This window comes from Dendropsophus ebraccatus, chromosome 14, assembly GCF_027789765.1.
Source record: "Dendropsophus ebraccatus isolate aDenEbr1 chromosome 14, aDenEbr1.pat, whole genome shotgun sequence".
NCBI lineage: Eukaryota > Metazoa > Chordata > Amphibia > Anura > Hylidae > Dendropsophus > Dendropsophus ebraccatus.
Genome location: NC_091467.1, coordinates 15438062 through 15453188, shown reverse-complemented (window position 1 = coordinate 15453188; position 15127 = coordinate 15438062). Strand labels below are relative to the sequence as shown.

Here is a 15127-nt window from a genome sequence, read left to right as displayed (position 1 = left end):
AATATAAGTAGTGTGAACATAGCCCCCAAGAGGTACCGGTGATTTTTGTTTTTCTTTCAGATCAACTGGTGTCAAAAGTTATATAGATTTGTCATTAACTTCTATTTAAAAATCTCAAATCCCCCAGTACTTATCAGTTGCTGTATGTTTTGCAGGAAGTGGTCAGAGCAGAAGAGGTTTTCTATGGAGATTTGCTACTGCTCTGGACAATTCCTGATATGGACAGAGGTGGCAGCAGAGAGCACTGTGTCACGCTGGAAAGAATACACCACTTCCTGCAGGACATACAGCAGCTGATAAGACTTTTTAAATAGCAGTAAATGCTAAATCTAAATAACTTTCCCACCCCAGTTGATATGAAAGATAATTTTGCCTTTTAAATACACTGCAAGCAAACATTAATCTCCTTTATTGTCGCTAGTTTGTGGCCCTTGGCAAACCTCGATCAATCATGAGGCCGGGCCGCGTGATAATCGGCCCTTTCGATTTTATTATTTACAAATATTGATCAAATAAAAAAAGAATGCGGCCATAAAACTATTGTTGGTAAATTCTTTTTATTTGACAATAAGAAATATACAGACATATAATATCCCACAATATCCCATCATTCATTTTACTTTTATTTGTCAATTTTGCACCATTTTAGCTTCATCTCAGTGGGGCCTTGGCCGGGGATATAATCCTGACCTAAGATGAAGAAGCTGCATAATGTTTCAATTTTATCTATCATGGTGCTGAGTAATTCAGGCGATAGATGGTGTCAGTAAATGTAGTTATGTGAGACAACAACAAGTACAATGATGGCTTTTGGAGGAACTTGATCTACCATACCATGTTTTTCTGCTATGTCAGAAATCTATGTACAATGTGCTGATCTTTATTCGTAAACAAGTCCCTGGCTGGCTTTATCTGCAACATTGTAGCTTCTTTGTAATGCTGAGTGGGTTATTCTGAGGTCAAGTTGCCGTGATGAACCCTCCCAGAATTACAAAGAAGCTTCAAAGTTGCAGATAAAGCCTGCCAGGGATTAGTTTAAATCAGCCATCTCAGAAGGGAGGGGGGAGGAGGGGGAGACGGACAGAAAAGCTCACACACAGATTCTTGTGTCTTCAGCAGAAAGTAGAAGCTTAGAGCTGGGGGAAGGAGACTGAATAGATAATAACAAGTATGGAAGGAATTGTTAGTCTCATCATGGGCAGCAACATATCAAAACCTGTGTGTGAGTGGAATATCTCTTTAATAGTTAGGATCCAAACCAGTTACACATAGTGCTGGGAACAGGTAGATATTGTATTTATCAAAGATGAGACCTTCATTAAAAGGATTATCCAGTGCTACAAAAACATGGCCACTTTCTTTCAGAGACAACACGACTCTTGGCTCCAGTTCAGGTGCGGTTTGCAATTAAGCTCCATTCACTTCAATGGAACTGAGCAGCAAAACCTCGCCCAAACTGGAGACAAGAGTGGGGCTGTCTCTGGAAGAAAGTGGCCATGTTTTTATAGCGCTGGATAATCCTTTTAATGTGCAGATGTCTCTACTGAAAAGTGGTTGACATCAATCAAAACCCCCTAGGTCATGGGTCTCCAAACTGCGGCCCTCCAGCTGTTGTGAAACTACAACTCCCATCATGCCTGGACAGCTAAAGCTTTGGATTTGGCTGTCCAGGCATGATGGGAAATGTAGTTTTGCAACAGTTGGAGGGCCGCAGTTTGGAGACCCATGACCTAGGTTATAGCTGCCTGAAATAAGTTTCCTAGAGGATTACATACGTATTATCAAACCCATTGTAGGTAAAAGATGGTGTTTTAGGAGCACATGAGGCTGTCTGAGATAAACAGGCTAGGGGATTGACTTTACACGACGTGAGGTCATCATCCGGCACAAAATACACAGAGTCCTCGGAAAAGACTGAAGGGTCCTCAGTGAAGTAGTTGTAAGGTCTTAGGTAAAAGCCCACCCCATTGCCTGCCGTCACTGTGTTGGGGACGTCCTCTGAGTGAGGGATGTGTAGGAAGCCGGCTGTTATCCAAGCCACCAAATCCTAAGGAGGGAATAGAAGTTATTGAAGTTGACACCAAAGGCCTGAGAATTAGTCTTCTTACTGACATGAACTTACTTGCACTGTGATTTCTATGGGGTTATCATACTGACCCAGAAAATATATATTCAGGACATATTTAAAGGACAACTCCTGTGAAAGTTTTTTCCCCCCGGTAATTAGAACACATTACAAAGTTATATAACTTTGTAAAGGGCTTCAATCACATTTCTGTCCCCCTTCCTTATCTATCCTCCCAGAAGTGTAGTAAATTCATACTTACCTGATCACTATGGACCAGGGGTTCTTCAGCCGGCGGCATCTTGAGCTGATTTCGGCACTAGCAGATGGAGGCTGGCCTAAGTAGCATCCCTTAGGCCAGTTCCCCTCTACTACATCATCAGATGACTCACAGCTTGCTCAGATCCGATTGGCTGAGCAAACTGTCAGTCATCTGATACTCTTCAGCTGAAGAAGCAGGGAGTAAAGAAGAAACAAATATGCTGACCGAAGCTCCAGGAACGGCGGGAATTTTGAACACAGATGGAATCAGGAGTGAGGGTAAGTATAAAAACTGTGTTTTTTTTTTTTGAAGTATTGGAGTTCCCCTTTAATAGTCAGAAATATAGAGGATCCAGAAGAAGTTAAACAAAAATGAATTGGAGGAGCACAGGTGTGGGTCTATTCAGCGAGGTTTATTATCAGGCTCAGTTGGGTGCTGGGTGCTGCATACATGGGTGACTCCATAGTTTTTTTGGGCAATAGAATAGTCACCATCTCCCCTTTGGGTCGTTTTTTCCACCTAGGTTTATGCGTTTGCACTTTCTGATGGTATATAATAATCAATTTTTCATTTTTAATATTTTTTCTCTATAAAGTCATTTAGCTTACCTATAACCAGTGGTGTAGCTACCATAAAGGCAGACTATGCCACTGCTATGGGGCCCGCACCCTAAGGGGGCCCACAGGCCCCTGGCCCTTTACTGTGTGCATTCGTGACAACAGTTAAATGCCATTGGCTTCCTACCCAACAGTCCACCTTGTGGCTGGAGGCAGAATTGCACCTTCAACCACAAGAGCCCGTCCCCCTATACACATACTCACCTAACCCAGGGTGTTCATTATTCCAGCTGCCTTGCACACAAGTGACATCACTCATGCACTGGCAATCTAGGAGAACGAAGGAACACAGGGACTGTGCCAGGCCAGGATTTATTAAAACCATACAGTTTTTTAACTAGAATCTAGAATCCAAACAGATTTATCCATCTCTTCTCTCTGCAACGGTCAAGCAGAAGAAGCTGCATGGTGAAACTACTGAGACCACATATAAAAGAAAGGAAAGCTCTTATCTCGGAGCGTGAATGTTATATGTCATGGTAAAATGATACTGGTTATTATCTGTTTCTAGCTTATCTGTACCCAAAAAGACAGCCTGAAGCCTAAAGATAAGCGAGATACGGACAACAACCAGTTCTGCTATCATTTTATCACGACGTAGCTATTCAAGCTATTCTAGGGAAATATCCGACATTAAAACATGTCAATGCTTTGGTATCATTTTTATTATACTATCATATAGTTATTATTATACTATAGTTAGTATTATACTATACTATATTCTAATATTTATACATTTTTTTTTAATATTGTGATCTTTATTTTAGGGCCCTTTTACACAGCGCGATAATCCATATTCGGCCGATTATTGTTCCTTGTAATAGTCAACAATCAGCCAATGAAACGATCATTGGCTGAACATTTCTTTGGGTCCAGACCTAAAATCATCAGCCAACGACCGCGCATTGCTACATGTAATAGCGATGTGCTGCCGACAGCTGATGAATATGTAAAAAATAATAATAATTATACATTCCTACATACCTCTCCGCGCTCCCTGATGTCCTGCTAGCTTCAGCCCGCTCCTGCGGGCCGAAACTAGCAGGATATCAGGGACTGTGGAGAAGTATGTAGAAGTTTATTAAAGGACTGCACGGACATCACTAATGATGTCTGTGCAGTCCTTGCTGCCCGATTACCTGGCGGTGTATGGACTCAGTAAGTGAGTGGCGATCTAGGAGATCGGTGCTCGCTTACAGAAAGTCATTGGGCCGTGTAATATGACCCTTGGCTATTTTAGTGTTGATCCTGGTGACGATTAGAAGCAGGTGTGTGTAACATTTTAGCCACCACTTAACCTACATGGTTCATTCTGATCATTTATTTCGCATTTATATTTGATGTTCACTGTTGCACTATTTGTATCTTTACATATCTTCTCTACAGTCTTATTTATGGCCTTTGTAGTTCTTTTCTACAATTTCTTTGTGCAGCTTAGAGAAGTGATTGATCAGTTTGGATTCTAGTTGTATGAGTATATAAAATAATTGATGGCACCTGTTCTTCATGGGTGAGAGCGATAGTTTACATCTCTTTTCCCAAAATTCCCAGCAGAATCCCATGTATATTTCGACACTCACCTTAAAGGGGAACTATTAGCAGGGTAGACGAATCTAACCTGCTGATATGTCCCTATTGCGCACCGATCCTGCCCGCCCCAGTCGGGAGCAGATCATCGTTTAGGGGCGGGGCAGTGCTCCTAATGGTCTTACCGGACCAAGGAATAAACGACTAAGGGCACGGGAAGAGACATCTTCATCCAAAGCGTCTCCTGCGCAATAGGGACATACCAGAACTACCTGCTGATAATTCCCCTTTAAGAAGAAATGTGACTCCCTCAGTTCCACCAAACGGGCCTTTCTTTAGGCCAGTCAGCACCTCCGAATTCAAGTCATGTTTACAATTTGAGGGATTTTGCCCAATCAAGTCAATGGGTCGTATTTCCACATGACACCGCTATATCTGTCAGTATAGAACATATTAGGAAAAGGTCACCAAGAAACATTGATGTGGCTATAGGTCCCTAAATACTCACCTGATCTTGAATATTTTCATTGTTAAGAAACTTAGAGAACTGGACGGAGGGCGACCATGGGTCATTTTGGTTATAAATGTTGCTGCTGGCCTGTTCTTCATCCTTTTGTTTGGTTACGGCCAGCTTATACCTAGAAGGCACAAGAATATACATTTGTAATGGCATGACATAGCTCTGGTGATTTACCTTTCAGGAACAGTGTGGATCATCCTAAGCACGCAGACAGTAACCATTTAAAGAGTGGATGGAGCTTTAGCTTTAACAGCAATCTAGGAACACTTTGGTTTAACATATGCTTTGATTTAGAACTTAATTTACCTTTCAGGAAGTGTGTGGATCATCTGGAGTGGATAGACAGTGGTAGATGTAAATTAAGCGTTGACACCAAAGCTAGGATTATTGAACAATTCTTGCCAAATATTTTAGTAGATTAGTACTCCACTTACTTGGCCCAGTTCATTGAGTTGTGAATGGAACTCTTCTCTGGTAGATAGTCTCCTGCAAAGCTGACTATCTGGATCCTGTAGCCACGTTCATGATTCCACTTATTCTTCTGCTTGCTGGCAAACTGTATGTAGCGAGGCATGGGGCCGTGCTGCAGAAACGCTGCCTGGTTCTCCGACTCCAGAACTTTCTTGATGAGTCTAGTTTGCTGCAATGTCCGTTCTGGATTCCAAGGAACAGTCAGATCTTCAAACTCCATGTCAAGTGCAACAAGAGAATTATTTATTCCTGGAACCAAATATTTACATAGGGTTTAGAGGAGATCACAGGCTATTGTATAGGACAGAGGATACATCTGAGACATGTAACTTTCGCTCTGCACATGCCAAGTGTCCTAGAATAAACAGGATTAGGGAAACATCCAACAGCTGTGTCACATGCATCTACAGGTCATGTGCGGTACTATAGTTCAACTCCATTCACTTCCATGAAGCTAATCTGCAGTATTGTACACTATCCATAGACAAGTATGGTTCTATTCCATCATTGGGTTCAAATTATCTAGTTATGGAAATCTTACTGGTAATCTATAGCTATAATATACAAAATAAGGCTATGTTCACACTACGTAAGTTTCCGGCCGTAGCGCGTTCCGTGAATAAGCGGACGGATTCTTACGTAGTTTGCGTATAATGGAAAGTATACGAAGTACTGCCGCACAGTTCACACTACGTACGAACTTACACCCGGATCGTACACGCCGGCGTAAAAAATGAACCAGACCATTGTTTGCGTACGAAAATGCCGGAACTTACGCCCGTAGCGTTACATGCGGTCCCGTACAGAGTGGTGATTTCTTCATTTTTGCAGCTTTTTGTGCCGATCCAAAAGGTTCTGTGGGGTGTCCGGGGCTAGGCGAAGCTTTCCAAGTAAAAGACCGCTGTCAGATCGCTACGTAGGGCGCTCGAGAAGCGTAAGTAGACTTTGGGCGTAAGTTCGCCGTCCGTACGAAGCCGGCCGCAAGTAGCGTAAATTTCCGGCCGGAGTTTACCGCGTATATGTCCGGCTGCGAAAATATGCGGCCGGACATATACGCAGTGTGAACATAGCCATATACAGACATGCTGAGCTGCAGAATGCATGCCTCCTCCCTCCCCACCTCTCCCTGCTTAGCACTCAGCTCAGTACAATAACTGAAGCAGATAGATGCCTAAATCTTTGTTCTCCCTGAAGATAAGCTGCCACCAGAGATGTCTGGCAGTGGCTTATTCCTTTCTTTGCAAATGTGCTGTTCTTACCTTGATGCACACGCTTGTACATCTATGAGCATGTGGCATATTGTAATGATGGTGAGGAGTATTTTCCATACATCCAGTATTATACATGATATAGCAATAGAGAAAATCTATTCATAGCCCTAAGTGCTGGTCATGAATTTGCAGTAATCTCCTTTATTACAGTGTACTGTGCATTGGATTGTCTGTTTGAGTACTCCCAGTATTCCCCTTCTATGGTTCATCAGGTGTGAAATACAGCTTAATAAACCATACTAGTTCTTCAGATTGGACAATGATATTATATGTGTAGGGACTGAAGTTTAACACTACTGCAGTGATTGATCCCTATTGTATGTATGTAACAGGTTTATAGTTTATATAGAGGTTTACTTACCTCCAACGTCCAGGTCCACCTTATAATTTATAAAATGTGTATGGATGGTCCCCAGGGTATGAGGCCCCACTCTATGCCCATGTTGTAGCCCTGCTTCCGTGTAGAAAGACGTGCTAATATATCCTGTTGCAGAAACTTTCGACTCGATAGCCCCATTTTGATAGAACATAAAGTCAAAGACATAATCGTAATTTCCGAGGGTGGCAATGGTTCTTATGGTCAAAACGGTACTGGCCAAACCCCCATAGTAGGATGAACCGAGACTCGAGAAGTGACGTCTTAAAGGAATGCCGGTGTTGAGTTCAAATATACAGATGGATCCCTTGTTAAGAACCGAGCTGTCCGAGTCCAGCAAGTAATGGGTATCTCTGAAGGTGGCAGAATAAGGACATTCAATACCACGAACCAACTGGAAGACAGAACGGCCAATACCAAAGTGTCCATCCATGTACCTTGTCGACATTCCTGTAGGAGCATTGGACCCATAGACTGATATAGCTTCTTGGATGCTAAGCTCGTAGACTATCCTTTCCCCCTTGAACTTGATATCATATAACCTGAGTCCACTGTTCACATTGACCCCAAATGCAAAACTCCAGTGTTGGAACAGCACTTGGTTGTTCTTGACGCTGTATCGAGCACCTTGTGGTTCATACTGTAGAGGGATATCAGAGACTGAGGTTTTTGGAGGATTCATGGCGCCAAGGGCGTCCTTACGATCTGGCATTTTCATCTTAACAACCTTCAATTGTCCCTTCTTGTATTTCTCCTCCAGTTCTGACATACTTTCCAAGTACACATTGTTATAAAACACCTTTTCCACTTTCCACCTATTCAGATCAAGGTTCTCATGGTTGATCAGAATCTCCAACCCGGTTGGACTCAGGAAATATCCACTACCCCGGGTGTTAAGGAAGATAATAAACCAGGTTTTCCTGTCTCCGGATGTAAACCCTCTTGGAGCAGTAGACAAAATGCTAAAATATTCACTGTCCGACTCATCATAACCCAATACTTCCTTAAGGAAACTTTTTGCCTTGGGGTACTCTTTGGTAAGAAAGTGCTGCCGTATCTGATTGTACTCACTGCCAATGACTGGTCTACGATGATAAGGCAGTTTGCCCTTGTATTTCTGGAGGGTGACATCATTATTGTATGTCGGATTGGGAAGAGGTCCCACAACGTATTCCTTAATCTCAGGAGTAGAATAACTTCCAAAATACACGACAGCCAGAGCTTCTCTCTTGGGCTTGGGTCCTCCCTTATCCAGGTACAATAAGGCATCTTGTTTCCTAGGAGGCAGCAGTTCCACGGAATATATGCAGTTGGAGGAAGGATTAGCAGTGGAGATGTCCACAAATGTCTCCTTGATGTTCTTCTTAAGATATTCCACAACTGTGTCAAGTTCTTCAGGGGTCAGGTCTGCAAACACCAAGCTCTGGTCATTGTGCTTCGATGCCGGCGTTCTCTGATTTCCAGAACTGCAGGGTTTTGTTTTGGATCCAAATAAAAGTACAGAAACCAAAGCCAAAATGGTGGCGACTGCCAGGATCAGGAGCGCGGTGACGACCTTAACATTCATGTTTGTGCTGCATTAAAGCCTCAGCTCCTCCAGTGTTAGGGTTGCTCCCTTGCCTTGGCTCAGAAGGAATATCTTTCCCTCATTCCTGCCTATTTAACTTCCTACATGGAAGCTGGAAAAGTGGGAGGATGCTGAAGAAGAGTCTCCCAGAATCCTTTAACATTCTACTCAGATACCACAGTCACTCCCATCTGTAGTGTCAAAGATCATTGCTACAACAGTCATTATCATGTAGTAGTGAGGAAATCCAGGGCGGACACACGGACAGACTGCTGCGGGCCCCTGTACAAAGAATGTGCCTGTGCCCCCCATAACCTAAACACCAACCCTGGTGCAGATAATCTCTATGACCTCAGTGTGCATCGCATCATACTGTGCCAAGTCTTGTAGGGAGCCTGCAGGAGTATATGGTGGGGCAGCCTCCATATTATTTAACTGTAGCCACATCCTAACATAAGGAATATTTATCAATGTGTAAAAGAAAAAAAAAAGTGGTTGCTAGGGGCAAATCACCCAATCACAGCTCACCTTTCATATCCGAACGAGCACTGGTAAAATCAAAGCTGAGCTCTGATTGGTTGCTATGGGCAATACTTTCGAGGAACTGAGGAGCTCGCCGTCGCTCGTGCCGCCCAGATGCTTAATTATTTGTGCCATGTGAAAGGACCCTTAGGCGGGGTTCGCACTACGTTTTTGCACCAATTTTTTCATCCGTTTAATGCAAAAACCGGATGAAAAAGGGATGACAAAAACTGATGCATTTGTGTGCATCTGTTTTGATCCATTTTTCCACTGACTTCCATTATACAAAAAAAAACCGATACAAAATAAGTTCGACTATGTTTTTGTGTACGTTAAAAAAAACGGATCCGTTTTGATCCATTTTGATTCATTTTTTTTTATAATGGAAGTCAACTGAAAATACTGATCAAAACAGATGCACACAAATGCATCAGTTTTTTGCAAAAAACTGATAAAAAAAGACGGACTTAAAAAACGTAGTGTGAACACAGCCTTGAACGCATTGGTAAACCTGGGTCATGTGTAATATCATTATTTAAAGGGGAAAATCTGCAATAAATCCTTTGCATTTCCCACGTGAAAATGGACATGATGTGAGTGTCAGATCTGCTCCATCCATCCCGGGACTGCTGTGGAGGGGTCAGGAGTAGAGATTGGAATACAGCTGGGGGGAGGGGCACATGATGTACAGGACAGGCAGCACGGCAGAGGGGATTCTGGGTCATGACCTGCTGTTTCATGCTGACTGGACCGATGGAGGAGGAAGCTCTGGAATTCTGGAGAAGAGGAATGGAGAATGTACAGCATACAATGGAATGCTGCATGTCCTCTATTCACTCAATGTAAGATACATCTGACATCGTGGGCCCCATTCCCACCACCAGGGAAAACTTGCCCCTTGCCCCTCCTTGACCCGGCTATATGTCCGCCCCTGAAGGAAATAAATGAGAACAGTCAACCTTCTTTGTAAATGTATATAGCTATCACTTAAAGTATTTCTGAAAACATTGTGAGAAAGTCCCTTTAAGAGGTTATTATGTGCCCCTATATAGTAGTCATGTGCATCTATATAACACATTTATATAGCACATATTGCTATTCCCCCCCATAGGTAGTTTCTCTGGTAGGTAGGCATCTCCCTGTAAGTACCCCCCCCCCCCCCAGTAGTAAGCCCACTAGTATGCAGTATACCCCATATAGGGACCCCACTGTAGGTAATCACCATTGGTAGTTACCCCCCTCCATAAAGTTATCTCCCATGGTAGTTAGCCCCCTTCCCTAGACATCTCCCCTTGTAGTTAGTCTCCTCCCTCCATATAGGTACCTCTCCTGGTAGTTAACCCCTCTCCCTCCTATGTAGTTATCGCCCCTGGTAGTTAGGAAGCATGCAACCCCCTCCCTCCTCAGTGCAGGCCTCCCCATTTGAGAAAACAACAACAAAAAAAAAACCTCACTCATATTTTTTTGCACCTGAAATTTCTACAGAAGCCGCTGTTTACTTCAACCCCAGACTCTGGACTTATTTGCCATATGGGTGCACCACGCCTTACAATTCCTGTTAGAGAGCAGCAAAACAAGGTGACACCTTAAAGGGGAACTCCGGATAAGGAAAATTTGTTTTCTATTAAAAGTACATTAAAAGTTATATAGATGTGTCTATCTATACAATGTATTACCATATCTGTACAGTTCTGCCATACTGGTAGTTGATAGAAATCCAGGAAGTAAAGAATAATGGCCTCTGTGCAAATTCTCCTGCTCCCACTGCTCTCCCACCTTAGGGACAAATCTTCCATGCCTCTGTCTCACATTGTGTGTGTCTGCTGAGCACAGGCTGATGATGCAGACAGGGGGCAGGGCGTGATTCACCATTTCTGACCGGCCAGAAGCAGGTGTTTCAACTTCACTGTGCAAAACTCAGCAGTGAAATTAGGGCTGTGTTCACACATGTTGGAGTTTCATTGCAGTACTACAGCGTACTCACAAAAATGATGCAGTAACACAAGTAAATGATGCTAAACTGCAGAGAGGATCAGAGCCGGCACTGACAGTCCCATCTGGAGAAAAAACAAGGCATAAATAGTATATCCCATGTAAGATTATATCAGATGATTTCCTTATTGTGTGGCTCAACCTCAAAGATAAAAGATGCTTAATCATAATATGCGCGTTGCTCGTGGAGATGAAAGAAATTTTTTTTTTTTTAAAGTTCTTTGCTTTATTTCAATATCAGCATTACAGGTAGAGAATACAGTGTGCTGTGTGGTGTTACAGGTAGAGAATACAGTGTGCTGTGTGGTGTTACAGGAAGAGAATACAGTGCTGTGTGGTGTTACAGGTAGAGAATACAGTGTGCTGTGTGGTGTTACAGGTAGAGAATACAGCGCACTGTGTGACGATACAGGTAGAGAATACAGTGTGCTGTGTGGTGTTACAGGTAGAGAATACAGCGTGCTGTGTGGTGTTACAGGTAGAGAATACAGTGTGGTGTTACAGGTAGAGAATACAGTGTGCTGTGTGGTGTTACAGGTAGAGAATACAGTGTGCTGTGTGGTGTTACAGGTAGAGAATACAGCGTGCTGTGTGGTGTTACAGGTAGAGAATACAGTGTGCTGTGTGGTGTTACAGGTAGAGAATACAGTGTGCTGTGTGGTGTTACAGGTAGAGAATATAGTGTGCTGTGTGGTGTTACAGGTTGAGAATACAGTGTGCTGTGTGGTGTTACAGGTAGAGAATACAGTGTGCTGTGTGGTGTTACAGGTAGAGAATACAGCGTGCTGTGTGGTGTTACAGGTAAAGAATACAGTGTGGTGTTACAGGTAGAGAATACAGTGTGCTGTGTGGTGTTACAGGTAGAGAATACAGTGTGCTGTGTGGTGTTACAGGTAGAGAATACAGTGCTGTGTGGTGTTACAGGTAGAGAATACAGTGTGCTGTCTGGTGTTACAGGTAGAGAATACAGTGTGCTGTGTGGTGTTACAGGTAGAGAATACAGCGTGCTGTGTGGTGTTACAGGTAGAGAATACAGTGTGCTGTGTGGTGTTACAGGGTAGAGAATACAGCGTGCTGTGTGGTGTTCCAGGTAGAGAATACAGCATGCTGTGTGGTGTTACAGGGAGAGGATACAGCGTGCTGTGTGGTGTTACAGGTAGAGAATACAGCGTGCTGTGTGGTGTTACAGGTAGAGAATACAGTGTGCTGTGTGGTGTTACAGGTAGAGAATACAGCATGCTGTGTGGTGTTACAGGTAGAGAATACAGCGTGCTGTGTGGTGTTACAGGTAGAGAATACAGCATGCTGTGTGGTGTTACAGGTAGAGAATACAGTGTGGTGTTACAGGTAGAGAATACAGTGTGCTGTGTGGTGTTACAGGTAGAGAATACAGTGTGCTGTGTGGTGTTACAGGTAGAGAATACAGTGTGCTGTGTGGTGTTACAGGGTAGAGAATACAGCGTGCTGTGTGGTGTTCCAGGTAGAGAATACAGCATGCTGTGTGGTGTTACAGGGAGAGGATACAGCGTGCTGTGTGGTGTTACAGGTAGAGAATACAGCGTGCTGTGTGGTGTTACAGGTAGAGAATACAGTGTGCTGTGTGGTGTTACAGGTAGAGAATACAGTGTGCTGTGTGGTGTTACAGGAAGAGAATACAGTGCTGTGTGGTGTTACAGGTAGAGAATACAGTGTGCTGTGTGGTGTTACAGGTAGAGAATACAGCGCACTGTGTGACGATACAGGTAGAGAATACAGTGTGCTGTGTGGTGTTACAGGTAGAGAATACAGCGTGCTGTGTGGTGTTACAGGTAGAGAATACAGTGTGGTGTTACAGGTAGAGAATACAGTGTGCTGTGTGGTGTTACAGGTAGAGAATACAGCGTGCTGTGTGGTGTTACAGGTAGAGAATACAGTGTGCTGTGTGGTGTTACAGGTAGAGAATACAGTGTGCTGTGTGGTGTTACAGGTAGAGAATATAGTGTGCTGTGTGGTGTTACAGGTTGAGAATACAGTGTGCTGTGTGGTGTTACAGGTAGAGAATACAGTGTGCTGTGTGGTGTTACAGGTAGAGAATACAGCGTGCTGTGTGGTGTTACAGGTAAAGAATACAGTGTGGTGTTACAGGTAGAGAATACAGTGTGCTGTGTGGTGTTACAGGTAGAGAATACAGTGTGCTGTGTGGTGTTACAGGTAGAGAATACAGTGCTGTGTGGTGTTACAGGTAGAGAATACAGTGTGCTGTCTGGTGTTACAGGTAGAGAATACAGTGTGCTGTGTGGTGTTACAGGTAGAGAATACAGCGTGCTGTGTGGTGTTACAGGTAGAGAATACAGTGTGCTGTGTGGTGTTACAGGGTAGAGAATACAGCGTGCTGTGTGGTGTTCCAGGTAGAGAATACAGCATGCTGTGTGGTGTTACAGGGAGAGGATACAGCGTGCTGTGTGGTGTTACAGGTAGAGAATACAGCGTGCTGTGTGGTGTTACAGGTAGAGAATACAGTGTGCTGTGTGGTGTTACAGGTAGAGAATACAGCATGCTGTGTGGTGTTACAGGTAGAGAATACAGCGTGCTGTGTGGTGTTACAGGTAGAGAATACAGCATGCTGTGTGGTGTTACAGGTAGAGAATACAGTGTGGTGTTACAGGTAGAGAATACAGTGTGCTGTGTGGTGTTACAGGTAGAGAATACAGTGTGCTGTGTGGTGTTACAGGTAGAGAATACAATGTGCTGTGTGGTGTTGCAGGTAGAGAATACAGTGCTGTTACAGGTAGAGAATACAGTGTGCTGTGTGGTGTTACAGGAAGAGAATACAGCGGGCTGTGTGGTGTTACAGGTAGAGAATACAGCGGGCTGTATGGTGTTACAGGTAGAGAATACAGTGTGCTGTGTGGTGTTACAGGTAGAGAATACAGTGCTGTGTGGTGTTACAGGTAGAGAATACAGCGGGCTGTGTGGTGTTACAGGTAGAGAATACAGCGGGCTGTGTGGTGTTACAGGTAGAGAATACAGCGTGCTGTGTGGTGTTACAGGTAGAGAATACAGTGTGCTGTGTGGTGTTACAGGTGGAGAATACAGCGTGCTGTGTGGTGTTACAGGTAGAGAATACAGTGCTGTGTGGTGTTACAGGTAGAGAATACAGCGTGCTGTGTGGTGTTACAGGTAGAGAATACAGCGTGCTGTGTGGTGTTGCAGGTAGAGAATACAGCGTGCTGTGTGGTGTTACAGGTAGAGAATACAGCGTGCTGTATGGTGTTACAGGTAGAGAATACAGTGTGCTGTGTGGTGTTACAGGAAGAGAATACAGCGGGCTGTGTGGTGTTACAGGTAGAGAATACAGTGCTGTGTGATGTTACAGCCAGAGAATACAGTGTGCTGTGTGGTGTTACAGGTAGAGAATACAGTGTGCTGTGTGGTGTTACAGGCAGAGAATAAAGCGTGCTGTGTGATGTTACAGCCAGAGAATACAGTGTGCTGTGTGGTGTTACAGGTAGAGAATACAGTGTGCTGTGTGGTGTTACAGGTAGAGAATACAGCGTGCTGTATGGTGTTACAGGTAGAGAATACAGTGTGCTGTGTGGTGTTACATGAAGAGAATACAGCATGCTGTGTGGTGTTACAGGAAGAGAATACAGTGCTGTGTGGTGTTACAGGTAGAGAATACAGCGTACTGTGTGACGATACAGGTAGAGAATACAGCATGCTGTTTGGTGTTACAGGTAGAGAATACAGTGTGCTGTGTGGTGTTACAGGTAGAGAATACAGCGTGCTGTGTGGTGTTACAGGTAGAGAATACAGTGTGCTGTGTGGTGTTACAGGTAGAGAATACAGCATGCTGTGTGGTGTTACAGGTAGAGAATACAGCGTGCTGTGTGGTGTTACAGGTAGAGAATACAGCGTGCTGTGTGGTGTTACAGGTAGAGAATACAGTGTGGTGTTA

General features: G+C 43.8%; 1 protein-coding gene and 1 pseudogene across 1 annotated transcript; one reads left to right on the top strand and one right to left on the bottom strand.

Moving 5' to 3' along the window:
• The window catches only part of LOC138772585 (catenin alpha-1 pseudogene), a 719716-nt pseudogene that overhangs the window by 219740 nt on the left and 484849 nt on the right, over positions 1 to 15127 (top strand).
• LOC138771793 (amine oxidase [copper-containing] 3-like) lies at positions 1719 to 8737 on the bottom strand. Its single transcript, XM_069951795.1, has 4 exons — positions 7095 to 8737; positions 5426 to 5711; positions 4980 to 5109; positions 1719 to 2047 (listed from the first exon to the last, which is right to left on the bottom strand). The coding sequence occupies exons 1-4, from the start codon at positions 8674 to 8676 to the stop codon at positions 1760 to 1762; spliced, it is 2286 nt and encodes a 761-aa protein (XP_069807896.1). The 5' UTR covers positions 8677 to 8737; the 3' UTR covers positions 1719 to 1759.